The sequence below is a fragment of the Ochotona princeps genome, chromosome 4, assembly GCF_030435755.1.
Source record: "Ochotona princeps isolate mOchPri1 chromosome 4, mOchPri1.hap1, whole genome shotgun sequence".
Taxonomy (NCBI): domain Eukaryota; kingdom Metazoa; phylum Chordata; class Mammalia; order Lagomorpha; family Ochotonidae; genus Ochotona; species Ochotona princeps.
The window spans coordinates 96,223,260-96,250,469 of NC_080835.1; the positions used below are offsets into that span (position 1 = coordinate 96,223,260).

Sequence of the window (27,210 nt, forward strand, 5' to 3'; positions counted from 1 at the left end):
TCCTCTTTGTATCATTAGTGCCTAGCACAACATCTGGTACCTATGAGGCACTCCATAAGCATTTGAGAGACTGCCTAGGTAATGGTATGGTAACAACCACAGACAGAACTTAGGCAGCATTTACTGTCTGCCAGGCACAGCTCTAGGCATTTTATACATGTTCATTCTTTAGTCCTCATAATAATCTTGTCAACTGTATGACTATCTCTACAAATGAAGGGACTGCAAGCAGATACATGAAAGAATGCAGTCAAGCTTACACGTCATTAAGTGACAAAGTCACACCTGAACACAGATGGTGAATTCCTGAGCTACGTTCTTCACCACATCTCCACGCTGCCTGTTTTACGCACGATGCAAAGGAAATGTGATGCGCTGTGGAAACCCTCACATCACCCAATCTGAGTCAGAGGCGTCCCTTCTGTGTCCCGTGAAACCCCATGCACATCTTCCTCCTACCATTCATTACACTGTACCTTACTCCTCGGGGTCTCTTCCAATACCCCGTAAGTGTCTTGAGAACATTGTGGCTATAAATATATATATATAAAACCCAATGCCTAGCACATGGGAAATACTAATAATTTTCATAGCTGCATAGACACACTAACACTGATTTTCAGACCATCCAGCAGGTGGCAGAAGATGACAATACTCACAGCTAAACAGAGACTGAGTGGCCTTACCTTTCACCTGGGTCACCTTCTTCATGATGGTTTTCTGACCGCTGGCCAGGCTCACTGTCACGGTGGCTCCTGGTATACCATAGCCCCAGATCACTGCCCCAGCAGGCTCCTTCTGCAGCACCATGTAATCATCGATGTGCGAAGCAAAGCGAAAACCAACACCTAAAAGATTGAGCAAATCCTTAGTGGGGACATCCTCTGGGAGACCCAGCACCAAATGCATCGGGGGAGGCGACAAGGAATAAGCAGGTTTTATGAGAGACAATTTGCAGCCTCAGTTCTTTCATCTGCTACAACTGGATCCTATGCATCCTAATCAGGTAAGCAATACAGCAAAACATATTCGACACATCACAGTACAAAGCAACCACTCGGGCCACACTTAGAACCCAGGCCAGCAGGGGGCCACACACCCCGACCCTCTCCCCCCAGAGCCCTGACCTTCCTTTGCTTTCAGGCTTGGTCCAAACACTTGACTTCCATCCCTCCTCCCACAGATAAAAAAAATCACTATAACAATCTTTTATGTACCACACAGATGGTGTTTATGAGACAAATAAACCACTTCCTTCCCCTACTTTCCATCACCACGCCCACTCCTTTTAGCTGGGAATAAAGAAGCATGCTTCTCTCTGGGGTAGCCTTCTTTACTCTGTTTTCCTTCTTTTTATCGCCCTCTTGCCTATGACTAGTTAATTTCCTTCATATAACTGCCCTTCTTATGCTTGTTTCAGGTGGACTGATTGATGAGTTGACTTGAAAGGTACAGGTAGAGCAGCAAAGCAAGAGATCTTCCATCTGCATCCTTCACTAGCAGTAGCCAAAGCCAGGGCCAGGTCCTCCATCCGGGTCTCCCACAGGAATATCAAGGCCTCAAGCACTTGAGCCCCATCTTCTGCCTCCCAGCCACACTATCAGGGCACTGGCTTAGAAGCAGAAAAGGAAGCAGAGTAGCGAGAAATTGAACTGTCACTCTGATGTGGATGCCAGCTGCTCAAGCAATGGTTTAACCCACAGCACTACAACGTTCACGCTCTTAGTTTTTTTTTTTAAACAAGCCAGTATAAAATACTTTGAATTCTAAATAAGTATTTATGAATATCTCCAAGTCTGCAACTTCAAATAATATCAGATAAATGCAAAACAAGGTCAAAACATCTGAGCAACGGCTTTCCATCGAATACTTTCACAAGTAAAAGTATAACCAAAAAAATTTTAAATAGAGAAACACACTTGAAACTGTGGATTCTATTCTAGAAAGTCGCTAACAAGACTGAATAAGATTTCATTTTAATGAGATCATTCCTATTTTTATCATCCAGGCTATATGGAAGTATTTTATTAATAACAAGCATCAATCTAAATTATCTCAGCGATTTCCTTATCAAAACTTCCCAAGGAGAATAATAAAACTTAAGGTATGCACCTATTTGAACAAAGAAAACAAAGTCCCTTAAAAATCAACAAAGTTAGGATTTAAGAAAAAATAATAAAGACCAAAATGATAGACAGAGAACAGAATCAGAATTAATAGGGCTGACATTTTTCTCCCTGGAAGCTACAAATGATGACGGCCCCTTAGGCTATGCTTAACAGGCCAGTATAGCTAACAGAACCTCACCCAAGTTCAGCGACCTATTTACGCTGCTCTTAGAATACAGACCGGTCCTAAAATTCCTCAGTGTTCTCCTGTGGGCTAGCTGCACCAGGAAGCCAATGTGACCATCAAAGATCACCCAGAAGGGCTTCCCAGGCTACAGATGCACGGCTACCAGGAGCCAAAGGCTCCAGGAAGAGCTTACATAAGCAGGTTGGCAGCCTGCTAGGGGGAAGGAGGAGGCACACGTGTGGGAGGGCCCTGTCTTGGGTAGGTGCTTCATATGGAACAAAAACTGCAAACCAGAGGCATAAATAAGAGCTAAGTAGAGAGAGTGGAGGTGGGGAACTGAAGCAAACTGGTGGCTGCTTGCATAGCTATGGGGACGGCCAGGAGCCCAGAGCTGGGAAATACCTGTTACCAAGTCAGTCTGTCCAACCAGCACACTCTCACTGACCCTCCTAATGCAGGGTTCTGTGCTGGCTTAAAGAATATTGAAGGTGGAAAAGATCTTTATTTAATCATGGTATAATCACATTACTTACTGATCAAGAGGCAAAATCCTATTACTGACCCAGAGAGACGGAGAACCAAGTAGATTAAGTGATTTTTAAAAATAGCTTACACATCCATTAATTAACTCAGCAAGTACTTATTTATTTGTTGCTACTACATGCCAGGCCACTATTTTCAGCAGTGAGATCTAACACACACACAAAAAAAAAATTCTAGCAAGGGCCTGGCAATATGGCATGGTATGTTAAGCTTCAGCTTGCAGTGCCAGCATCCTATATGGGTACTGGTTTGAGTCCCAGCTGTTCCACTGCCAATCCAATTCCCTGCTAATGTGCTTAGGAAAGCATCACAAGATGTCCTAAGTGCTTGACCCTCTTGCACCTACACGGGAGACTAGAAAGATGCTCCAGACTCCTGGTTTTGGATCAGTTGAGCTCCAGACCCTGCAAACATTTAGGGAGTGAATCCGTGGAAAGTTTCCTCTCACCCCGCTCTCACTCATCCCCCCTCCCTGTAAATCTGCATTTCAGATAATAAATCTTCAAAAAAATAGAACCTTCGCCAGCAGGGATCCGACTCTTCTGAGGGGCTGACCCGAGGCAAGCACCGTGCTAACCACAGAGCAGACAGTAAGCTCAGGCCAACAGCACAGAGGTCAAGGCAGCAGACACCTGCCACAATCAGGTAAGGATGGTAAATCAAGCAAAGGAATGTGTCCTGCCCCTCCCCAGCTCACTCAGTTGACAGGCCAGTGGACCACTAGCAAGGAACTGAGCAATGGACACACGTGGCAGAAGGAACACTGGCAGGTGCTGCTGGCAAACAGATTCAGTTAATACTTCCATTTCTTTTTCTTCTGCTTTTTTTGAATGTCTTCAGTTAAAAGCAGACAAACAAAATTAAGCCAGCGGTTACCACTTTGCCTGTGCCGTGAGCTAACCAGGGGACGTTTTGAGAAGGAGTAGCCTGATGGGCTCCATAAAACTGGCCATGTTCTAGTTCACTAGCAGGTCTTCACTTATTGTTCTATTTGATACATCTCAACTATTACATGATAAACAGAAGTCCGAGAAGAGGGGTGATCTAAAGGAAAGATATCGCTTTCCAAGAAGGGAGGAGAGGCAGAGGACAGAGGAATGACATCAATAGTCCGTGTTCCGGAAGGCAACGTGGGGGTGTGACCCGCAGCAGGCCACCAAGCACTGACAGTAAAGCCTGCAACAGGAAAACTCATGAAAGCAGTTTCACCTGCTCCCGTACAAAGGTCCCTGGGCGTGGAGGACACTGCAAACACGGCACTATCTACTGGCATCTCTGTGAAACCCTGAAAAAACAGGCAGGGTTGCAGTGCAAGGGCTTCTGAAGCGGAGTTCATCAACCAGGTTTGTGCACAGGGTTCTCCCACTTCCACTTTAAATCCCTCACTGAGACGGGGTAGTATCCACAAAAAATCCCTCCTGCGGATTTTTTTTTCTGCGTTGACACCCAAATTCCCCCTCCGGTTTTCTACCCACAGCCCCCTGTCCAGCCTGGGCATCCAAACGCCAGGTTCTGACCACGCATGACTTCCCCCTCCACCTGCACCTAAGCTCAAGCGAGAGAGCAGAGGCGAAGCCCGAGCCTTCACTATTCCTGCACTAGTGCAGGGACTGTGTCTCTTAGCCCTAATAACTACTTAAACTAGTAAAACTTAATTCCTCCAAGGAATCCAGCCTGAAGCAAGCCCTCCCCAAAGGGCAGCCCTGAGGGGGCAGCTGCTGAAATGCGTCGGATGACTCACTCACCTGTTTCCAAATGTTACCTAACTAGCTTCGCCCCCTTCCCTCACAGCTCCCCTGCAGGGACTCCAAGGCCCCGCGCGCCTCGGCCTGGGCGCATCAGGGCACATCCATCCCCCCCACTCGGAGAAACTCAACTCTGCTGCCCCGGGAGAGGCCGGCGCCCACGGACTGCCGCAGCCCAGGCCTGGGTCGGAGACCTCGCGAGGCCCGCAGAGCGCGAGGGGCAGCGGAGCGGCTGAGCCGGGCCGCCTCACCTGCACTCGTGTCGGCCCGCAGGATGACCGGCAGCACCAGCCCCAGCACAGAGCCCAGCGCCACCATGTTGGCGAGCATCCGTCGCGGACACGCGGCCACCCGGACCGGCCCTGAGGGCGGGGGGCGGAGCCACGCGGGCAGGGGCGTGGCCTGGCCGAGGCGCGGCTGGCTGGCTCCATCCCTCCTAGGACCGTCCGCGGGGCAGCCCCTTCCCGGCCGCCGTAGTTTTTCTCCTTACAAAAAGAAAAAAAAAACGGTTACCCAGCAACGAGAAAAACAACCGGAATCCTGGGTGTCAGCTCCGAGAGCTAGAAGAGGTGAGGCGGTTTGCCCCATTTTCTCTCCAGTGCCTTTCGGCTACCGTGTTCTTTCGCTGTCTTCGACACACCCCGGGGAACCCTGAAACAGCAGATGGGGAACCGAGGCAGTCCCTTAAATGGCCGGTCCTCAAGAGGCTGCCAGAACTGACCTGCCTGACCCCTCTCCAACGCCTCAGACGGCTTCAGGGCTCCCCAGGCCCTGCGCGGCCCCCACAGTGGGTGCGCAGCCCCCATAGGGACTCCACGCCTCTTCTGGTCCATAAAAAAGATAAGGGGAAAAACCCTGCAGGGGCTGGCGCCCTCGCCCAGAGTCCCTCGCCACAGTCCTCCTGTTTCCACATCCACAAGCCAGGTCCCTTGTATTCTTTCCAGACCCAGTAGCGAAACACTTGGGCCAGCCCTTTCGTCCAGCAGTGGCAGGGAAGACCTGGTCAAAGCAAAACTAGAAATATAGAAGAATTTCTAAAGTTTTAAGAGACTGGGATTAGTACATCGTGACCCACCACCCCACCTGCCCTTCCCACCCCTGGCTTTCCCATTCCGGAGTTCGGAGGCGCTTCCTGGCCCGGTATTCATGCCTTGGAAAGTGTCAACGCAGGGAAAGATGAGTTGCGAAACTTGTAGCTAAACGAGTAGTACTTTCCGGAATCAGAGCTAGTTCCCACTTTATGTAGTTTTTAAGACCCTGCGCTGGGTCTTCTTCACGACTGATAATGAATTCAACGTTCGGTGACTTGCCCTGGAATTGCAAAAATTACCTTTTTAAGAGTGGGGGTGGGGAGTAGAAAACACACAGCGTCAGAGTGAAAATCTGTATCTTTGAAAATATCTTGGCTAATTGGGTGAATTTGTGTTTACGGGGTATTCTGACTCGTGAAAGAGAACCCAGGAGTCTCCGTAAGAGATGGATAGACTCAGAATGTGCTGGGGGTAAAAACAGAACTGAAGTCCAAAAAATTCTGAGTTTTAGAAGCCACTGCTTGTTGTAGCTACTGATTGTCTAGTTCCAACCTGACACATTGAAAGTCCTCTTTACCAACTCTCTAGGTACCAAGTAGGCAGATTCTTCCGAAGGAGATGTCGATTCCATTTTCCAACACCCACTATCGAATTCCGCAAGGATTTGGGAATCTTCTTGAAGGGCTGACACGTGAGATTCTGAAGGAGCAACCAGACAACATACCAGCTTTTGCAGCAGCATATTTTGAGAACCTTCTAGAGAAAAGAGAGAGTAAGCTGGGGTTTTTATAGGCCTTTTTACGTAAGACACCCTCCACATTTGGTTATGATGACAGCTGACTCACGTCACCTCCGTTCTCCAGGGAGCCATTGTGAGGCAGGTCTGACGGACCGTCTAAGGTTACTGTCCCGCTGCAGAACGTTAGCAGCTTATTACCGAACCTTCCTTGTTTTTCTCGCGGACTCCCAGGGTGGAAGGGACTTCCCCTTTGCTGTGGCCTGGCCCTGTGCTGCCCCAGCAGTTCCTGGCCTGGGTTTCTAGAACGGACACTGTGCTCAGCTCCACCTTTCCATTCTTCTCCTGGGCAAGTGTAACATCATCGTTGTGAAAAATAATCCTGTTCATTCCTTCGACTGAGTAAATCAGTGCTCACTGAGGTATGCCAAAGTAGGCTTCAGTGAAGACATCGGAGTGCTTTGAAAACTTACACTGCCACTCTGGAAAGCTGATGAGTATTCTTTATCCAGACCCTGCCCTACACAGACTAAGATTCGTGCCAACAGTAACTCTTTGAGAGCCAAAGCAAAGTTCATTTAAAATCTCCACATTCTTAGCTTAAAGGTTCATAACTCTCAGCACCTGGCCCAGTGGTCAAAATGAGAGCTGTTAGGGCTATAAATTCATGTGTAAGTCTCTTCTTGAGTCGGATGGTTGCCATGGTAACCGGAGGACGGAGCTTGCCTTAAGCGGACCCCAGGGCCTGGTGGTCCACAAATCCTACAGATCCCACCAATCAGCGAGCTCTTGTGATGATTTTCGGTTATAGTCTTCCAGCAGAACGGTAAAGGTAACTGTAAATCACTGCAAACAAACGCTCGCTTGTAAATAATTTTGCAGAGGAAGGAAACTTGGCACAAGGCTTGAACAGCTTCAGCGCATGCTGCACAGCTCCGCCCTTCTGTGTCCATTTCCTGATTGTTACTGTCTGTTCCATATCCAGTCAGTGTGAAGGTTTGCTACATAATCTGGAACTTTAAACCCAACTACAAACTGAAACTGTGTTTATAGGTAAAGGATTAAGAGCAATCCTTTGGGAAAAGAGGTAAATCATGAACATTAAGCAAGTTAATGTTAATTAAATGATGTAACAAAAAGTCTTCAGTCATTATTTAATTTTAGAACTCAGAAATATCCCATTACAAAAACATTTGAGTCATTGTTACCAGATCACAGTAATAAAGCAACTGATGTTTCAGATTAGTGACTCAGGATGCTATTAAAACAATGGAAAATACATTTTTGAAAATTAAACACCACACCCTCTTCAACCCATGTCAACCAAAGGTGAATTCTCTGTTACACATACAAGGATACTTCAGTTCATGGAAAACTTAATTAAAACTTAATTTTTCTGCAAAATGATTTTGAAATCCTTGCATAGTGATTTTTATATTATGTGTCATATGTGAAGTTTTCAAAGAAACTTTGTGTCAGAATTTAATCTCCTGAACTGCAAAAGCAAACATGGACCAATCTCCCTCACAATGTAACAATTTTACAGGTAGCTTGGTAGTCTACGTTTTATTCTTATGAAAGGGAAAAAAATCTTAGCATACAACATGGATAGTATCTGCCTGAAATCATTACAGGAAAATTGGGTGTTTTAGTAAATGATATTGGGATTAAGATGGAAAAAGATAGAAATAGATAATTACTTGTGCCATACACTAAGGCAAATTCTAAATTTGTCTGGCATTCGAACTTTTTTTTTAATGAGAAGAATAACACAAAAGAGTGAGTTGCTATATAACATTAAAAAAAAATAAAGAAAAAACTTTGCTGGCTAATTTATTTTGTTTCAAAACTCCAGAGGCAGATTAAAGAACAGATTGATAAAACAGACAACATAAAAATAAGGATCTACATGACAAAAAGCACCATGAGGAAAAGGAAACTAAAAATGACAAAATGGAAGTACTACTGTATCCCAGGGGGTCAATAAACCTAGGACTTGTGGAAAAGGTGTGTTACAACACACTTATAACAAGCAGAGAGAAAGAATGGACAAGAGATAAACACAACCAAAAATAGATGCAAATGACCCCGACATAGGAAGACACCCTCAAACTAGCTCACAGTAGCAGAAGTCTACATCAAAATTAGTACGAACTACTAACAACAACCTCTCCAGCAAAAAGCTGAAATTAAGCCAACGTACTCTGTAGGCAAGGCTGTTGGGAAAACAGGCACTCATATGTTGTTGCGAAAGAGTAAAATGGTACGTTGTCTGCCTGTCTCCAAAGTTGGCACAAAGTCTGGGAAACATGAGCCAAATCTGTGTGTGTGTTCGAGTAACTAGTGCCATCCACCTCATAGATCCAAACACTCTGCAAGTTGCAGATGTTGATGGCAGCACTTTCTGGAGTCATCCTTTCAATAGCTTGTGCCATCCCAAACAGCTCGAGGAGTTTATTGTGATGGAATGCAGCATAGTCCGAGATCTAAAACGTAGTGCTGGCGCTGGAATGATATCAAAAAAGCATACGCTTGGGGAAGTCTGGGTACAGAAAACATCTGAAATGAATACAGATAAACAGTATTTTTGTCGCACTCATTTGGGACATCTTTTAAATCCTGGAGACCTGGTGTTGGGATTTGATTTGGCCAACTGTAATTTAAATGATGAACATGTTAACAAAATGAACTCAGATAAAGTTCCAGATGTGGTGCTAATCAAGAAGAGCTACGATCGTAGCAAACGTCAGCGGCGCAGGAACTGGAAGCTGAGAGAGCTGACGAAGGAGAGAGAAAACATGGACACGGATGATGAAAGGCAATACCAAGATTTTCTTGAAGATCTTGAAGAAGATGAGGCAATTAGGAAAAATGTCAACATTTACAGAGATTCAACCATTCCTGTGGAAAGTGACACAGATGATGAGGGAGCACCTCGGATTAGTCTGGCTGAGATGCTTGAAGACCTCCATATTTCCCATGATGCCACTGGTGAAGAAGGTGCATCAATGATGACATAATAGATCATGTTGTATTCTGCATCTATATCGACTCAGGAAACTGGAGAAAATAGCCTTCACTGTATACTCTGTTTTTGCCTCAATACTCTGAGATGAGAAGTTTAATTTTAAAGCTAAGTAAATATTGAATTTTGTTTGCTCACTCAAAAAAAAAAAAAAAGAGTAAAATGGTACAGCTTCAAGAAGCAGAACTCGGCAACATCTACAACATCTACAGGCATTTCATCTTTGAGTTAGATTTCTATGCTTTGCATCATTATTGGTGGAAGCAACCTGGATATCCACAATGAGGATTGACTTAATAAACAAAGAGTGCATTCAATGGAATAATTTGTACCTTAAAAAGAAAAATGAAAAATGAGGAAGAAAGAGAAGTTAGTTTGATAGGAAAAAGTTTGAAATTACTGGATAAGAGTATTCTTCCAAAACTGTATGAAAAGATATGTATACCACCAAATAATTGTTTGAATTTCAAAATTTCTGTACCAAAATAAGCTTATTTGTAAGTCCATTTTCCAGAAACTTTTTGAAATACCCTCATATACATTGTACAACAAAAAACAAGCAGCTATTCCTGTTATTATAAATTTCTTAGTGTAGAAAAAAATGACATAGTTATAAAAATGAAACACAATCTATAATCCTAAAAATTTTCATTGAAAAGTAACAGTGTGGTATCATGTTTTATTTAAAAAAAAAAAAACATCACATGGGGATATTAGTTCAAGTCCCTCCTCTGCTCCTCCAGCTTCCTCTGATGCACCTAGGAAAACAACAGAGTTATCCACCTGGGAGACCTGCAGCCACCTGGGAGACCTGAGTGTGGCTCTAGGTCCTTGGCTTTGGCCTAGCCCAGCCACAGGTGAAGCCTGCACCTCGGGAACTGGCATTCCTTATGGTTGATCACTAGAGCTATCTTTGCTTCACTTTCGATCCAATTCCTACAAATGGTCTTGGAAAGCAGAAGAGGATGGCCTAAATCGCTGGGCCTCTGCATTCACCAGGGAGACCCAGAAGAAGCTCCTGGCTCCTAGCTTCAGACTGGCCCAGCTTCAGCCACTGCAGCCATTTAAGGCCCTGGATGAATGGGCAGAGAATGGGTGATATCGCTCTTTTTCTCTCCTCCTCTCTGTGTAACTCTGCCTTCCAAATAAAAATGAATAAATTTTTTTTAAAAATAAATAAACAGCGGTGATCAATAAGTACATAAAAATCAAACAGATAATTAGATTTATCTTCTGGATATATACACAGCACTGGCAAATGCTCTTTACAAAAACAAAATCAAATATGAGTAAAACATTTTTAAAATACATGAGTAAGATCCTACCTACAGATCAAACTAACAAGAAATTCTACAGTCCACAAGAAACGGCAGAGGAACCTGTTAAAACGCAGTATTCAAACACTCAAAAAATAGCTAACCTGTGGAAAATACTAATCTTATCAACAAATAAATTGCAAGGAGAATATGAGGGGGTAGGGAGTTTTCCATTAAAACATTTAAATGATAACAGAAGAATGTATGTGCTCACTATGGGATTTGAACAAACAATAGGAAATTCATTAGATAATAGGGAAATGTGGATAGTTGATTGGAAAGTTACGTTAAGATGCTACTGTTAATGTCAGGATACACTTATATAGAATGATGAACTTCTGACTGATTGTGAAGGACTTACTATTGTAATGATACAGACAGAATCAGTGGTGTGAGGGGTTGGAGGTTTGAAGGGGGGAAGGGAAATCCCAAAGCCCGTGGAACTGTATCATAAAATAACAAAATAAATTATTTTTGCAATAAAGATATCTGAAAACAAAAAGAAATTATTAGTGTGTTTAAGTATGATAGTATAGTGGTTATGTTTTTAAACTGTATCTTAGAAATGCATACTGAAATGTAAATAATAGGATACTTGAAGTTTGCTTTAAAATAATTAGAAGAGTCAAAAAAATAATCAGAAGAAAGGGTTATAGACAAAACAAGATGGATCAAGGTTGATAATTGCTGAATCCAGGTGATGCATGTAAGATTTGTTAAATTATTCCCTCTACCACATAAGACTGACATGTTTCATAATGAAAAGTTAAAGAATAAATTTTGTTTAAATGTAAATACAATTTTCTTTCCATGTCAATCTAAATAATGTACACCAAAAATTTAACTCTCCCATCCTTCACTTTTCCAAACTTCCTGACTTCTTGGCATTTACATTTTCACATTTTTCTGTATTTATTCATCTATATGAAAGTGTCTGTATTAGTACTAAATATTGGCATTTGTTCCCCCTGTTTCCCGTTTCATTAGAAATTATGTGAAGGCAGAAATTATGCTTCTTAGTGCTTTTCTAGGTATTCCCCTAGGCGCATCTAATGTTTAGTTGGTCATCAACTATGAGGGTACTTTAAAAGGTTCACGGAAAATAGAGTTAAGAAACAAGCTTATTTTGATTCAAACAGTTTCGAATCTTGGATACTTACATTTAATGATTGCTTTGGTTATATGTTCTTCAGTGGCGGGCTAGTAAGATTTTAAAATTTTCAGTAAACAGTGAAAATAAGCAAGAAACTTTTCACCTCTCAATTAATGAACCCAAACAAGTCTGAAATTATTGTGTCTTTATTACTTAGAAACCGACTTTGATCCAGCTGACTGGGGGGCTAAAGTTGAGGACCGCTTCTACAACAATCGTGCATTCCAGGTACAGTCTCACAAAGCTACCGGGTTTGGCTATCTCTTCTCCCTACCCACAAAACAGAATATTAGGGTATCCCAAGAACTGTAAGAACTACGTGCGATATCACAGGTAACCTAGTGAATTCGTTTAATTATGCCATTTTTTCTGATGATAAATTATTTTCTAAGGTCTCTGAATCGTGTAATTTGCTCAAGTTTAAAGATCAACAGAGGAAGGGTGCCTTAAAGTTTTCTATCGTTTATTCTTCCACTTTTATTGAGTATCACAATGCTTCAAAATAGTACTCAAAAATTCCTGTTGCATTAATATCTTTTAAAAAATGATTTCTTTTATTTTGTTATTAGAAAGGCACAGAGAGGAGAGACACCGAGAAAGATCTTCCATCCTCTGATTCACTCCCCAAGTGGCCACAATGGCCCAAGCTGAGCTGATCCAAAGCCAGGAGCCAGGAGCTTCTTCTGGATCTCCCATACATGTGCAGGGTCCCAAGGCTTTTGGACCATCTTTTACTGCTTTCCCAGGCCACAAGCAGGGAGCTGGATGGGAAATGGAACAGCTAGGATATGAACTGGCACCCATATGGTATCCCTGCACATGCAAGGCAAGGACTTTGGCCACTATGCTATCGTGCTGGGCCTGAATTAATATAAAACAATTAAACAACATATCAAAGACAGACTTTCTCAAACGAGGGTCCTGCAAAAAATTAACCCCTAAAGCAAATTAATCCTAAACTGTTCCATGTTGACAAATCAGTGTCTTACCTTTGTGTCTAAAATGATTCTAACTCTATGCTATCCTTGGGGGAATTGAGAAACACCTAACACATTTGTGTGTTCCTGGTTCAGATGAGGAAGATTGTTTGGGAAGAACTGTGCGGAAACGGCATGTGAAACCTGACAGAAACTTAAAATCTGGGACCCTGCCCCAGTCCCACAAACCAGTTGCGTTTTAGTAAGATCCCCCAAGTTAATCTGAAGGTACATTGTGATTGAGAACACTAGACAAGCCAGATGATACCATTAGCCGTGCTATCTGAAAAAGAAGTTGGCAAAGTTCAGGTTTTGGTGGGTCCTGCAGTACATTTTGGGGGGTTTCCTGAAGAATTTGTGACTCATTCTGTGAATTTAAACATGAAATCATTTCTATCCACAGATACGGAGATGGCCTATCTGTTATTTCCTGTGTGTTCATATTTTGATCCATATTGAATTGAAATCAAAGGATTAATGTAGAAACATTTTCAGTCCTTGTATCACATAAACATTTGAAGCACCTTTTTCTTCTGAATTCTGAAGTCTTCAATCAGCTTATATTGCCCTTAAGTTTCTTGCTTAGGTGTTAAAGAGGCTCTCCCCATGGGGTGCTGAATTAGTGGAACCTCTATTTTTGGAGGAAGACTTCAATAGTCATGTCAAAACAGGCAGAGCTGATTTCTTCTTTTATACTTAAATAATCTCCTACAGCAGAAATCACTTCTTTGACCTGATTTCAAATGCTCAAACTTCATCAGAAAGTGAACTTGATGTCAAGCAGTTAGCCTAGCATTCAGGATACTCTTGTCTGAAACACCCACCGGAGCTCAGTACCCACCTCCGGTCCCCAGCGCTTGCTTCCTGCTGGTGCAGACCCCCGAGATGCAATGGGGACGGCTTGATTACTCAGCTTCTTGGCTCTGGCTCTCAGCCTCGCTGGCCCGGGTCCAGCCCCTGCAGGAATTGGGGAGTGAGCCAGAGGATGGGATGAGCTGACTCACTTGCTCTTTCTGACTCTCTGCCTTTCAAATAAAAAATATCTTTTCAAGTCAACTCAACTTCACACTATGGCACGCAACGGTATTCATTTTATTTCTATCTTAGAAATTATTGGCACCGTTTTTTTTACGCTTTTCTCAGGATTCATTACAGCATCCTAACAACTTTTAGTATAAGTGTTTCTTTTTGGTTTTTGTTTTGGGGATTTTCTTACTGTAAAACAACAGCACACATTTCACAAAAGCGGATCAAACATTTTTTACCAATTCCTTGGTCTTTCATATTCGTTTATATAAACCTATACTGAGAATTTTGTTTTGTCCATGTCGCATCCAGTGAACTTTCCTTGTTAATAAACATGTGTAATTTCTTCCACTTTTGAATAATTTAATGTTTAATTACTCACAAGCACTTTATTGAAAGCTTTGGTATTTTAGACACATTGCCTTTCTGGCCCCGTCCCTTCTCTCTAGGAACATGAATGTGAGAAAAGTGAATTGGAAGAAAAGTCTCCATCTGTGACCGAGGAAGAGACACCAGTCATGAGCTTAGTATGTAATGTTTTCCATGTGTGTTTGATTCTTTTTTAAAATGTATTTATTTTTATTGGAAAGTCAGCTATACAGAGAGGAGGAGAGAAAGAGAAGAAACTTCCCTTCAGTGGTTTACTCCCCAAGGAGCCACAATGGCTGCAGCAGAGCCGATCTGAAGCCAGGAGCCCAGAGCTTCTTCTGGGTCTCCTACGCGGGTGCAGGGTCCCAAGGCTTTGGCCGTTCTCGGGCCGAGCTCGTGGCTCCCAGGCCACGAGCAGGGAGCTGGATGGGAAGCAGGGCCATTGGAATTAGAACCGGTGCCCCTATGGGATCCCGGCACGTTCAAGGCAAGGACTTTGGCCGCTAGGCTGTCACGCCAGGCCCCATATGTATTTGATTCTTACTAAGAATAACAGAACGGACTTTGAAAAAAATGAAGATAGAACTTAATCTGGATTAATTCCTACTAGAATCATAGAAGTTACGTGCCTTGGTCAATGTAGGTGATTTCATTTCTCTCTGTCATTCATTAGCCACTATATCCGTTACCAGCAAAGAAACCTTTACTATAATTAAAGATGGTTTAAAGTGCAGAACTACATTTTTTCTTCCTGGTGCTAGGTTCCTAATTATCAAAGATAAATTAACGCACCTCACCTTCTGTGCAAGTGAAGAAAAAATACACACACACTGGGGAAGAACAGACAGTGGGACTGAGCTCGCCCTCATTGGTCAGTGGAGGGGGACAGGAAAAGAATAAAGAATATTACAGGGCCCGGCGCGATAGCCTAGCGGCTAAAGTCCTCGCCTTGCATGCGCTGGGATCTCATATGGGCGCCAGTTCTAATGCCAGCAGCCCCGCTTCCCATCCAGTTCCCTGCTTATGGCCTGGGAAAGTCTTGAGACCCTGCGCTCGTGTGGGAAACCCAAAAGAAGCTCCTGGCTCCTGACTTCGGATCGGCTTAGCTCTGGCCGTTGCGCTCACTTGGGGAGTGAATCATCGGACGGAAGATCTTCCTTTCTGTCTCCTCTTCTCTGTATATCTGACTTTCCAATAAAAAAAAAATAAATCTTAAAAAGAATGATATTGCATATTTTTAAATTATATATGAATAAATCTATTACCTGTATTTTGAAAACTACGGCTTTGCCTCCAAGATAAGTAAAATGATTAGCATGGTTAATCATTTTCAGCCATGCCATGCTTGTCAGTGGATTGTACATCTCCTTTTTGGGAAGGGCAGTCAGAACTTAACAGCCGCAGTTCTGATCTTTGACAGTCATCTTCGACTTTAGAAACTTCTCACTGATTATGTCACCACCAGACAATGGGAAGGGTTTAGGGCTAACAAGGAAAATCACAAGAGAAACATAGATAGCCGAAAGAAAAGGTTTTGCCCAGTTCGAATCATTCATCCTCCACGCATGCTCTCTGCCCCGATGTCGGTCCTCCTGGCAGCCTGTGCCTCCGCAGTGCAGACCTGGGAAGCTCATCCCCAAAGGTTTTGTGTCAAGTGGCATGCTGAGCCAACTCAAGACAATTGTGCCCATCTCCATCCATCTGCATGTTAGGTAATATCTTTTTGATAGCTTGAAATCAGCCACAGTAGGAGTATCAGGACCATGGCAAACGTCACAAATACAGGTCTTTTTTTCCTGGAGAATCAGTTCTTAAGCATTTATCACAACACTGTGTGTGTCATCGTCACAGTCCAGACTCAAAGATCATGCCTAGTGAGAAAGGACTTCCTCTCTGCAAGGCTTTCCCGTCCAACACTGCAGGTTATTCCAGAGTCGCCTGCGTACAAACCAATAGCCTCACACAGGTGTAGGGTGGAATGGGGAGAAGAAGGGAGGAAAAGCGGGTGGGTCACTTCCTTAGACCTTTTACAGGTGCCCATGCACAGGCTTTCATGAGCTTCAGCTGGGATCGATTGATTTCCAATTTGAGCATAATTTATTTGCCTCCGTCTGTATCATTTCAGAGGGTTGAAAGCATTCTGTTTCCGTTTAAACATTAAGAGCCAAATTTGCCATATTGCTTTGTAAGGAGGGATTTGAGAAAAGGTTGAATAACCCAAAAGCCATCAGTGATAAATGAAGTAAATGAAAGGTCATCAGTACAATTTTGTCACACACAAAAAGATGAACAGAATTATGTGCAGAATAATAACATAGAAAAAGAAAATCAAAATATAGTGTTACATGGAAAAATAATTGAACATTGTGGGTAATAATCTGATTCTTAAAATTATATACACATAAATATATCAGAGTGAATATGTTTTATATATAGAAATTTTGGAAGGATTTGTGTATATTTATGCATATTATTATGGTTTAAATATATATATTAGAAGATAGAAAAGGATTTTGGAAGGTAGAGGCAATTCACTGTCAGTAATATATTTTTTAAATGATAGATAGTATCATTTTTTATTAAAAAATATAAAGAGCCATGTATATATATCTTCTGCATACTCACTGTAAATTATATCTAATTTTGTTTAAAAGAAGCTGTATGCTAAAGTTTAAAGTTCAGCTAACAGTATTACATCAAACACTATTGGACTAAATCTAGGTTTCTATTTGGCATTCCACTTTAAATGTATGGTTTGGATTAGCTATTCATTTGAAAATTAAGAGAACATTTTAATCCACTAATGCAATCATGGTTATTTTGAAATAGTACAGTCACTATTCTTAACATTTTAACCATGCTTCAAGGATTGTTATTGGTCTTTCCATCCCCAATGATGTTACTGCTCAGGAAACTGTCAAATAGGAACTATTTTGAATAATAAAAGAAGTTGGCAATGATACTTTATTTCAGAGACATATTGAAGAGTGACAAAACAAGATGTTTGCTATTTTCGCATTCACCATTTGGTGCATATACAATGTGCAATATATAAAATTCCCTTAGGAAGCATCAGATCTCCTCAGATAGTCGCATCCTAAATTGATTAAATGTATGCATTTATTTTTTTTTTTTGCTCAGTTTAACATCTTGTGTTTCCCACATGCTTTGGCTAAGTTCTTTGCATATAGTGCGTTTATTTTTGTGGGATCGAAAATGTGGGGTATTTAAGAAGCCTCTTAATTTTTTTCCTCCTCTCAATGAAGGACTCTGAAGAAAATAAAGATAAGGAGACTGCTGCTGTCAAAATCCAGGCAGCCTTCCGGGGACACATGGCCAGAGAAGACGTAAAAAAAATCCGAACCAGCAAAGCAGAAGAGGAGACAGAGGGAGATAACTGAGGGTACTGGCTTTACCCCCTCCCCTCCAGAAGTCACAGGAAAACAACTCAAATCCATCGGTCTGGCTCTGATTGTCAGTTCTTTCCTTAGAAAGGGAGACTTGGTGTCACAAAACAGCATCAGTTACTGTTGTGAAAATCTGTCATAAGCATTTGTTCAATAAACATGCCATTGATACACTCCACTTGAAGAGTTCTCTGAGTCATCAGTATTTTTTTTACATGTAGAGACTGGATTTAGAGTTACCAGAGTGGGATATCTGAATTTTCTAGATCTCAGAGGCTGTGTGATCGACCATTACCTGCTGAATAAAGGGTCCATGTCACATACCTGAAGAGAACTTTACCTCCTGCCTCGTGCCTTCCAAGGGCAGGCTGCATCATGTGATGGTTGCTTGAAGTATTAAAGAGATGGGAAGGCTAAGGTAGAACTCACTTGTTATGCATACATCCAGTCATTGGCTGAGCAAGTACTGAGCACATGCGCGGGGTGGCAATTAGTAGTGAGTATTTGTTCTAAGATTCCTGCAGTTTATAGCCCATTATGGTGTTGCTGTCTAAATTCACACAGAGCAAGACTAACAATAATATCAAATTTAAAAAAACAAAAGCTATCAGCGCATTTTGCTCTCCTCTACAGCTAAAACTTCCAAAGCCTCTTTTTTAAATTATGTACTTACGTATTTATTTATGTGAGAGGCAGAGAGACAGAAACACCAACCCCCTTCTGCTGATCACTCCGCAGCTGGCTGCAGTGACCAGAGCTAGGCCTGCCAGGAGCCAAGAGCTTCTTCCAGGTCTCCCATGTGGGTGCAGGGACCCGAAGATGGTAGGGCGTCTGCGCCTTTGCCAGATGCATGAGCAGAGGGCTGGAGTAGGCAGTGGAGCAGCCAGGACTCCAGCCCCACAGACCACAGCCAGCCTTACTGATCACACCCCAGCACCAGCCCCAATTTAGATTCCCTTTAAGTCCTTTCCACCGTTCATAAAATCGAACAAAAGATAGTTTCCTCCCCAATTCAGGGCCAGCCCCCAGCTTGATCTCTTCTGTAACAGTCTTTCAGGCACTCTCCTATGCTTGGGGAAGCTAAGCCTTCAAAGAATTTAAATCATTATCTTGAAAAATAACTCACAGGTTTTCTGAAGATCTTTGAGGTGGTCCTTGTGCTCATGGGCCCAAAGGTCTTAAAGGAACGGAAGTTTTGCAAACCCCTCAGGTGCTTTTTAAGCTGCTGTACACAATGAACCTAAATACTTCCCATGGCACTTGCTGATTCTGTCATTTCAACCATTTCCATTTTAAGTCTTTTGTCTCTCGAGGTTTGGAATAACGGTTTCTAACTGCTAAAGTTCAGTGGAATAGAAAAAAATGTCCAAATTTGAATAGCTGTAGATCTCCTTACAGCTACCCAAAGGCAAACTTATGCCCTCATTAAACAGAATGTTGCATATAATACACATTTCTGATAATTCTGGTCTTAAATCTGTGCCTCAGTTTGCTGGCCAACAAATGTTATAACTACGAGCAATAATTCAAATGGAAATAATGCTACAACTAACAGCAAATATTTAAAATATAAAGTAAAAGAACCAATTAATAGGGATAAGAGGTCAAAAGCAAGCTACATGCATGACGACGTATCCCTAGTGGGGAAGTTTAAGAAAGAATGACAGTTTTTGAATACTGAAAGGCATTGTCTATGGAATTTTGTTCCTAAAATGGAATTACTGAATACTATAAACTGGAAAGGGAAAGGTAGAGCAAACAATTGAAAGAATATAAGTATGTTATAGAAGTTTTGTGGAAATTAAGTGCTAAGTAAGATTAGGTTGGCTGAGATTAGAAGGAATTTGGAAACCCCAGGCTTGGTTTCTCATCTCACCAGTTGGAAAACTTGGTTTCTGTTTCCCCTCCTGTCCCTGTTGATCCCTCTAACTTCTCTCCTTCTTGCCCTAATTCTTGGGTCTTCTCTTTTAAACAGGCAATCTCAGTTTATCTTCTCCAAAATACAAAAATACATTTTCAAGTAGTAATGCAACAAAGATATCAACATCAAATTCCTCCAGACCAAACCACCTAAAGTCCTCTGGTAAACGTGAGCATACATTTCCACAGCAAATCACCTCCTCTTCTCTGAGGTTCTACCACTGACTGAATCCCTGAAACCAAGGCTTCAGGACATCCTAAACCCCTAATAAGCTTAAGCAGATTCAACACAATGCATATGTCCACCATGAAGCAGTCATGAAAGATGGGAATGTTCATGAAAATGCAAAAATTTTTCATCATCAAACCGTCATGGTGAGAATGTGCAAGGTGGCCCAAAACATGCAGCATACTGGGAAAATCCCCAAGCTTAGGATGGTGCAGGATTACCAGTTGTTCCCAAGAATGCAGATTACTTGGTTGGACCATGGGAAAACTCACCCTAAGAAGTGGCTGCTGTCAGGCCCAATGCAATGGCTAAGCAGCTAAATCCTCACCTTGCACATACTGGGATCTCACAAGGGCACTGGTTTTAATTCCTGCAGCCCCACTTCCCATCCAGCTCCCTGCTTGTGGCCTGGGAAAGCATTGGAGGACGGCCCAAAGCCTTGGGACCCTGCACCCGCATAAGAGACCTGGAAGAAGCTCCTGGCCCCTGCCTTCAGATTAGCTCAGCTCTGGCCATTAAAGCCACTTGGGGAGTGAACCAGTGGATAGAGGATCTTTCTGTATCTCCTTCTCTCTGTAAATCTGCCTTTCCAATAAAAATAGATAAATCTTAAAAAAAAAAAAAAGAAGAAGAAGTTGCTGCGGTTACAATTGTACACACTGGCCTTACAATCCATGTTGCAGTGGCAAGCCTCTGGCTGTCCTGCTTGACAGCTGCTCCCATTGCAAAGTATAGCAACTGTAGTCTGCTTCCAGCTGCCCTGTCTGCCCACTGCTCCTTTACAACAAGTTCAATAAACCAAATTCTATTCTTTCTACCTGGCTGCTCTGGTGAATTCTTTTACCACCTGTGATGCCCGTCTCAGTTGGTCACTTCCCAGATTCTAGCATATAGATATAGATGTAACAGGGGATTTATTATAAAAAAAATTGGCTTGTGCAAGCAGGGAAGCCAAGAATTGCCACAACATGCCATCTGCAAGCGGGAGCACCAGCAAAGCCAATGGTGCAATTCAGTCTGAAATCAGAGCTAGGGGACCCAAAGGTGCAACTTGCAGTCCAAAGCTAAGACCAGACAACACGGATGTCGCTAGTCTAAGATCTGGAGTCCCAGAGGCCTGAGAACCAGTCACTCCAGTGTCTGAGAACAGGGTAAGGGTGTCCAAAACAGAATTTGCCCTGCCTCCACCTTTGTGTTTTATGCAATCCATCGGTCTCACTCTTCACTCAGGATGCTGATTTAGATGCTAATCCCTTCCACAAGCATCTAGGGGGGGAAAACACTCTTTCAGCTAACTGGACATTCTTTTACTCAAATTGACATATCAAATTAACCATCACACACCCTTTTCTCCTTTCGACACAGCAACCTGAGCATCCTATTATAATTCATAGCACATCATTGTCACTCCTCTGCTTAAATCCCCAATGGTTTCTCAATTCATTGGAAGTAAGAGCCAACATTTGATAACAGTCTGCAGAATTATGCAGATCTTACCTCCTATTACCTCTTACCTCACCTGACCTGCTCTACGGGCTCAAGCTACTCTGTCCTCAAAGCTCCTCATCGGACACTCAGGCATCCTCCTGCCTCTCAAGGGTTGTGCGCATCTTCTTTTCTCTCTGGAATGCTTTTCTGCCAACATTGCTTCATTCCTTCAACAAACAAAACTCAATGCGCACTTCCCAGAAGCCTTCCTAGCTAAAACGCACCACCTCCAGGCACCATCTTTGCCCTCCAGTTTTCTCCTAGCTTTCTGAACATCAGAATCTAATGTTGACCCCTGCTTCCCTCTGGTATATAGAGACTTTCGATGTTGTCCATTGTACAATGTCTTTCCTGTATGGAGGAAAGAGTGAATCACTCCTACAATCTTATACAAAGGGAGAGGCATCTGAGGAAACACAGCCTTTTGTCAAAGTTACTTCTATTAGTGAGTAAAAACCACAGTATACTCACCACACGGCTCTTCAGTACACTGCACTGATTAAATTCTTTGTCAAAACCAAAGCTGTCAAAAAGCAAAAGAAATAGCGTATGAGGCATTAACAAGACAGATGAATGTAGACTTTTGGGGCAATCGGCTATATAAATTACACTGCTATTGATACTCCTTGGAGTCTGGCATGCAAATGGCCAAATGAAAGCGCTTCAGAGTCTAGGACAAAGTGGAAAATCATGTGAAGGAGAGAATTTGAAATTTTTTATGTATATGTACATATAGTATATATGCATCATTTTTCTCTGTGGGAAGCTGAAGTGTGAGAATTTGTCAACATGAATTTCTCTTTTGAATACTGTACCTTTTCTCATGACTATCCATCAATCATTTTTAAAGAACATAGAGTCAGGGCCCGGCGTGATAGTGTAGTGGTTAAAGTCCTTGCCTTGAACGCACCGGGATCCCATACAGGCGCTGGTTCTAATCCCGGCGGCCCTGCTTCCCATCCAGCTCCCTGCTTGTGGCCTGGGAAAGCAGTCGAGGACAACCCAAAGCTTTGGGACCCTGCACCCGTGTGGGAGATCCGTAAGAACCCCTGGTTCCTGGCTCTGGATTGGCAAGTACTGGCCGTGCAGTCACTTGGGGAGTGAATCATCCAACGGATGGAAGATCTTCCTCTCTGTCTCTCCTCCTCTCTGTATATCCGCCTTTCCAATAAAAATAAATAAATCTTTCAAAAAAAAAAAGACATAGAATCAGGAGAATCTGGAGGAAGGTGCTCTCCATTCCACTGCAGTCAACGTGGCGCTCAGTCAAGCCGTCTTTGTGAATCCAAGATGAACTCAGGATCTAAGATTTTTGATTCTCAGGAATTAAACCTGGCTTGTCTGCCTAAACTCAAGGAGATGTTTAAACTCCAAAGTTGATGATTGATGGATGTAGGGTGGAGACTTGATTTGATTATGGCATCTGAGAGGTGGGAGGTCTTCAGATCACTGAGAACTCAACCTCAGAAGGCAGTTGCCAAGAGTGTTGGTTATATAAGCTGAGTGTGCCTCCAGTCTCTCCTTCTCTTTCACTGTGTGATGGTTTCTCCGCATCCTGCCACTCCCAGCCTCCAGCTGATGCCAGAAGGGGCCACTTGACCTTGAACTGTGAACTTCTGAGCTGTAAATCAAAGTCAACTTTTGTCTTCCCAAGACATCTCTCTCAGGTGTTGCAGTTACCAGTCATGAAAGCTAACACACAGAATTCTCGTCATGCTCCCTCTAAACATGTCATCCTCCTGCTAATGTCCTCCAGCAAATCAGTCATTTCTCAAAATCCACACAACCTTTTCTCTCTGTACCTCAAAACAACTTGAGGTTTCTAACCTTTCAAGATGTTTTGGCAGATTCCACACTTTGAGGTTTCCACTATAGAATTATTCCATCTTTTTTTTAATTTTATTTCGATAATCTTTACATAGTTGATTAGGGCACAAAGAGTCAAGGGTTACAGGAAAGTGGGTAAGACCATTGTTTCCACATGATTATTATTATTATTATTCTAGATCTGGGGTAAGGGGAAAATAAAGGGAGAAGTCCCAGCCAGTCTCCCACTCATCCCAGGTCCCTGACGTGGGGCATGCTCTGAGGGTCCTGCTCAAGTGGTTTTGGTAGTCCAACAGTTCTGAATTGCTGCCAATCTCATCATTCCAAATACGATGAAATCTCTCCAGAATCCACTGGCTGACACAGTCTACTTTAGAGTCTCTGTTAGCCCAGATTTTCAACACTTGGCTGGGGTAGATATTGATTTGTTCTGTCCTCCGTCCTGTTGTGGTACCAGGTATCCTCTGCAGGATCCAATAGACTGTGTATCCTCCATGTGCACTTGGATTTGTTGTCTACTGTTCCCTCTGAGCCTCTAAGGAGGCTCAGCTTTGACACACGCACTCCATGGTCAGACCATGGAACCTGCACTTCTCTTCATGGTTGGAGTTCTGAGATCAACAGTTCAGCTGGAGGGATCCCCAAAGCAACTTCGTCTAAGGTGACCCCAGACCTGATTCTTGTGTGTGCTTGCCAGTACAGGGTCACGCACAGTCTGTCGCCCGAATCAGCTTATGCACATGCTGGTGGTTGCAATTGTTGGGTCATTTCTGTTCCCATAACTGTCTTCCACACGAACCAATGAGTGTTGCAGTCCAGCCTAATTCTGCCCAACACACACTTGGCCTTTACACAAACCAATGGGAGCTGCAGCCTTGTCGGAGGGACCCACAATAACCCCCACCAGTCCCAGCCCCTGCCCTGGTTCCCGTGCTTGCCAGTATGTACAAACTACTGGTCCAGTCTGTCCCACATCCCATTCAGCTCTCATACATGTAAAGGGGCATCAAAGCCTAGTTCAACCCAACCAGCCCCACTATCCAGCCCACACACATGCTGGTGGGTGCCGTTCTGTCCAGGCATGCCTGCCCCAATCTGGTTTTCATGCTCTCCAACCAGAGTGGTAACTCAAGAGGGAGGTGCCCACTATTTCCCTCCTGAGTCCACTTCCAGATCATGCACTCTCCAGGCGGTTCTACAGCTTAACTTAACAGAATTAGCCCCCAGTGCCAGCATCTGCCAGCTGATGCTGCAGCAAAGCCAAACCAACCCACACCCACTCTGATTTATGCTTGCAGCAGTAGGAGCCGTCAACCTAGCCTAGACCAGACCGGGCAGAGCTATAACACCTGTGGGCCTCATGTGAGCTAGATCAGGGAAAAGCCAGGCTGGGTTGACGGTTCCTACTGTTCCACCTTTGTTACATGAAATGGGGGGATAGTTATGGGGTATGAAATACAGAAATCAGGCACTACTTTCTCACATGCAGATCTCTTGGGTGGGGGATATTTTTTAAAGGTGTGTTATAAAACTCGGACTTCTGGGGCCTGGCACAATGACTCAGTGGCTAAATCCTTGTTTTGTATGTCCTGGGATCCCATGTGAGCACTGGTTCAAGTCCTGGCTGCTCTGTTTCCCATCTAGCTCCCAGCTTATGGCCAGAGAAAGCAATGGAGGACTGCCCAAAGCCTTGGGACCCTGCACCTGCATGGGCTCCAGTTTGGACAATTTTTGAAGACAATTTATGAACATGCCTAGTTCATGCACCAGGTCACTTTTTTAAGATTTAGTTTATTTATTTGAAGGAGGGAAGAAATGACAGACAGGGAGAGAGAGAGATCTTCCAACTGTTAGTTCACTCTCCAAATGGCTGCAAAGGTTAGAGCTGAGGCAGAATGAAATCAGGAGCCAGAGGTCCAGTGCAGTAGCCTAGTGGCTAAAGTTCTCACTTTATGTGTGCTGGGATTTCATATGGGTGCCAGTTTGTATCCTAGTTGCTCCACTTCCCTTCCAGCCCCTTGCTTGTGGCCTGGGAAAGCAGCCGAGGATTGCCCAAAGCCTTGAGACCCTACACCCTCATAGGAGACCTGGAAGAAGCTCCTGGCTCCTGGCTCTGGCCATTGCAGTCACTTGGGGAGTGAGCTAGTAGATGGAAGATTGTTCTCTCTGTCTCCCCTTCTCTCTGTAAATCTGACTTTCCAAATAAAAATAAATAAGTCAGAAAGGAAGAAAAACAAACCAGGAGCCAGGAGCTTATTCCAGATCTTCCACAAAGGTACAAGGGTCCAAGCATTTGGATCCTCTTCTGGTACCTTCCCAGGCACATTTGCAAGGAGCTGGATCAGAAGTGGAGCAGTGGGAGATTCCAACTGATACCAGTAAGGGATGCCAGCGCTGCAGGCAGCAGCTTAACCCTCTACACCATAGTGTCAGCCCCTCCACGTCATCTTTATAAGATCTAGGGATGAACTGAGCATGAATTTAGTGTATAACAATAAGAAAAGAAAGCAGGAAGGAAGGAGTCGCCCACGTCACCTTTCCCCCAGCTGCAAGTAGCACAGCCTGGAAAAAAACACTTCAACTCCCACTGGGGAAAAAAGGATGCATTAGGCCAGTCCTTAGAATTTAAACCCAGTAACAAGCCCACCAAGATAACCCCCAGTGGTCAGCAGGGCTTCACCCTCTCTGCCTCCAGGCCTGCACTTGCAGGCCAGGATTTCGGACTCTTCTCAGGAGGCTGAGGGAGCACTCACCTCTAGCAGAGAGCTACACCAGTCTCCAGCTTCCAACGTTACGCGCACAGCAAGAAACCACCAGACTTTGTATTGGTGCTCAGTGACAGGCTGGTAAAACCAACCTTGGGCAGATCTTCATGGTCCTATCTCCAGACCGGGGCCAGCAGGCACAGCCTTTCTGCACATGCCCAGTCCCATGTAAGCAGAGTACCCTGGCACCAGCAAATTGGATTTACGCTGCAGCCATCATCACCTAGGGTTGCTTGCAGCAGCCCCTGGCTGTGAATTCACATCTCAGCAGCAGACAGGTCAAAGCTGCCAGGGGCAGCAGGCGGGGTGCCAGCAGGGTGAGGCTGAGGCTTGAGCTGATCCGGCAGCCGGCGGGACAGTGAGCTGGACCTTCGTGGATACAACATTCCTGTCATTGAAAGCCTACATGCGACTTTAGACCAGCTTGACACTATTGATTGTTCTGACAATGAGGCCAGGAAACTGGTTGGCTTTCCTTTCTTGAAAAGACTGGAAACGTGCTTAGTTAGTGAACGACAGACTCCACAGGCTGTGCCCTGATGAACCCATTTTCATCAACAATAGTCTTGTGGAACTGGGTGACCTGGACCCTGCGGCCTCTCTCGGACATCTGACCTACCTAAGTATCCTAAGAAATGCCCTAACAAATGAGAAGCATTACAGAACCGTGTGTCATTTACAGTGTTCCACAGATCATAGCATTGGATTTCCAGAAAGTGAAGCTAACAGAGCATCAGGGAATTGAGGAAATGTTCAGGGGCAAATGGAGTACACAGCTAGCAAAGGACAGGGCCAGGAGAAGCCAAGCTTTTCAGCTAGGAGCTAGCTTGCCAACTGCCAAAAAGCAAGGTGGGCCCTCTCCAGGGGGTGTCAGAGCAGCGAAGAATGCTGTAGCAAATGCCTTGACCCTGGTTGAAGTGGAACGGCTCAGTGGCTGCTGGAGTCCAGCCAGACACCCAGTGGAGCACACACACCGGGGCCTGCTGATCGTGGTGAGGAAGAGATGCAAGCAGACACGGTCACAAACGATCCGGGGCAGCATGGCGAATGGACGACAACGAGCGTCTCTCCTGGACCAGGTCTTGCTCTGCTCTATGTACTTGGAATAATAACTTTGTTGTGTCAGCTGAGCACAACCTGTCCACACTGTTGAAGGGCTTACAATTCTTGCTAATCACTCTACAATGTAAATTTTGAAATGCAAATGTCAGGCTTCTACAAATCACACAAATAAAGGCCACTCACTTTGCTGAAACAAAACAAAACAAAACAAAACAAAACAAAACAAAACACTGTGAGTTTGGGGCCTACCCCTGTGCCATGCTGGTCTGGGCAGGCTGTGGGCTCTGGCTGTTAAC

At 43.8% G+C, this 27,210-nt stretch overlaps 3 protein-coding genes and 1 pseudogene across 4 annotated transcripts in view; 3 read left to right on the plus strand and 1 right to left on the minus strand.

The window, feature by feature from the left end:
• SIAE (sialic acid acetylesterase) overlaps positions 1 to 4,965 on the minus strand; it is a 31,499-nt gene extending 26,534 nt beyond the window's left edge. Inside the window, exons 1-2 of one of the 2 annotated variants that reach the window (XM_058664042.1) lie at positions 4,835 to 4,965; positions 687 to 848 (exon numbers count right to left, since the gene is read on the minus strand). In XM_058664042.1, coding sequence (XP_058520025.1) covers positions 687 to 848; positions 4,835 to 4,913 — 241 coding nt within the window. In that variant the 5' untranslated portion in view covers positions 4,914 to 4,965. Of the gene's footprint in view, positions 1 to 686; positions 849 to 4,583; positions 4,789 to 4,834 lie in introns of those variants that run through there. The other variant, XM_058664043.1, reaches the window with a different exon arrangement.
• A 58-nt stretch (positions 4,966 to 5,023) lies between these two features.
• Positions 5,024 to 17,801, plus strand: SPA17 (sperm autoantigenic protein 17). The gene is made up of 5 exons (XM_004597679.3): positions 5,024 to 5,152; positions 6,203 to 6,386; positions 12,002 to 12,072; positions 14,297 to 14,374; positions 17,483 to 17,801. Exons 2-5 carry the CDS (start codon positions 6,233 to 6,235, stop codon positions 17,615 to 17,617), a joined length of 438 nt encoding a protein of 145 aa, XP_004597736.1. The 5' UTR covers positions 5,024 to 5,152; positions 6,203 to 6,232; the 3' UTR covers positions 17,618 to 17,801.
• Positions 7,145 to 9,512, plus strand: LOC131480234 (60S ribosomal export protein NMD3-like). Its single transcript, XM_058664023.1, has 2 exons — positions 7,145 to 7,176; positions 8,605 to 9,512. Exons 1-2 carry the CDS (start codon positions 7,145 to 7,147, stop codon positions 9,368 to 9,370), a joined length of 798 nt encoding a protein of 265 aa, XP_058520006.1. The 3' UTR covers positions 9,371 to 9,512.
• A 2,067-nt stretch (positions 17,802 to 19,868) lies between the features above and the next one.
• LOC101523723 (U2 small nuclear ribonucleoprotein A'-like) lies at positions 19,869 to 27,005 on the plus strand (annotated as a pseudogene).
• The last annotated feature ends 205 nt before the right edge of the window (positions 27,006 to 27,210 follow it).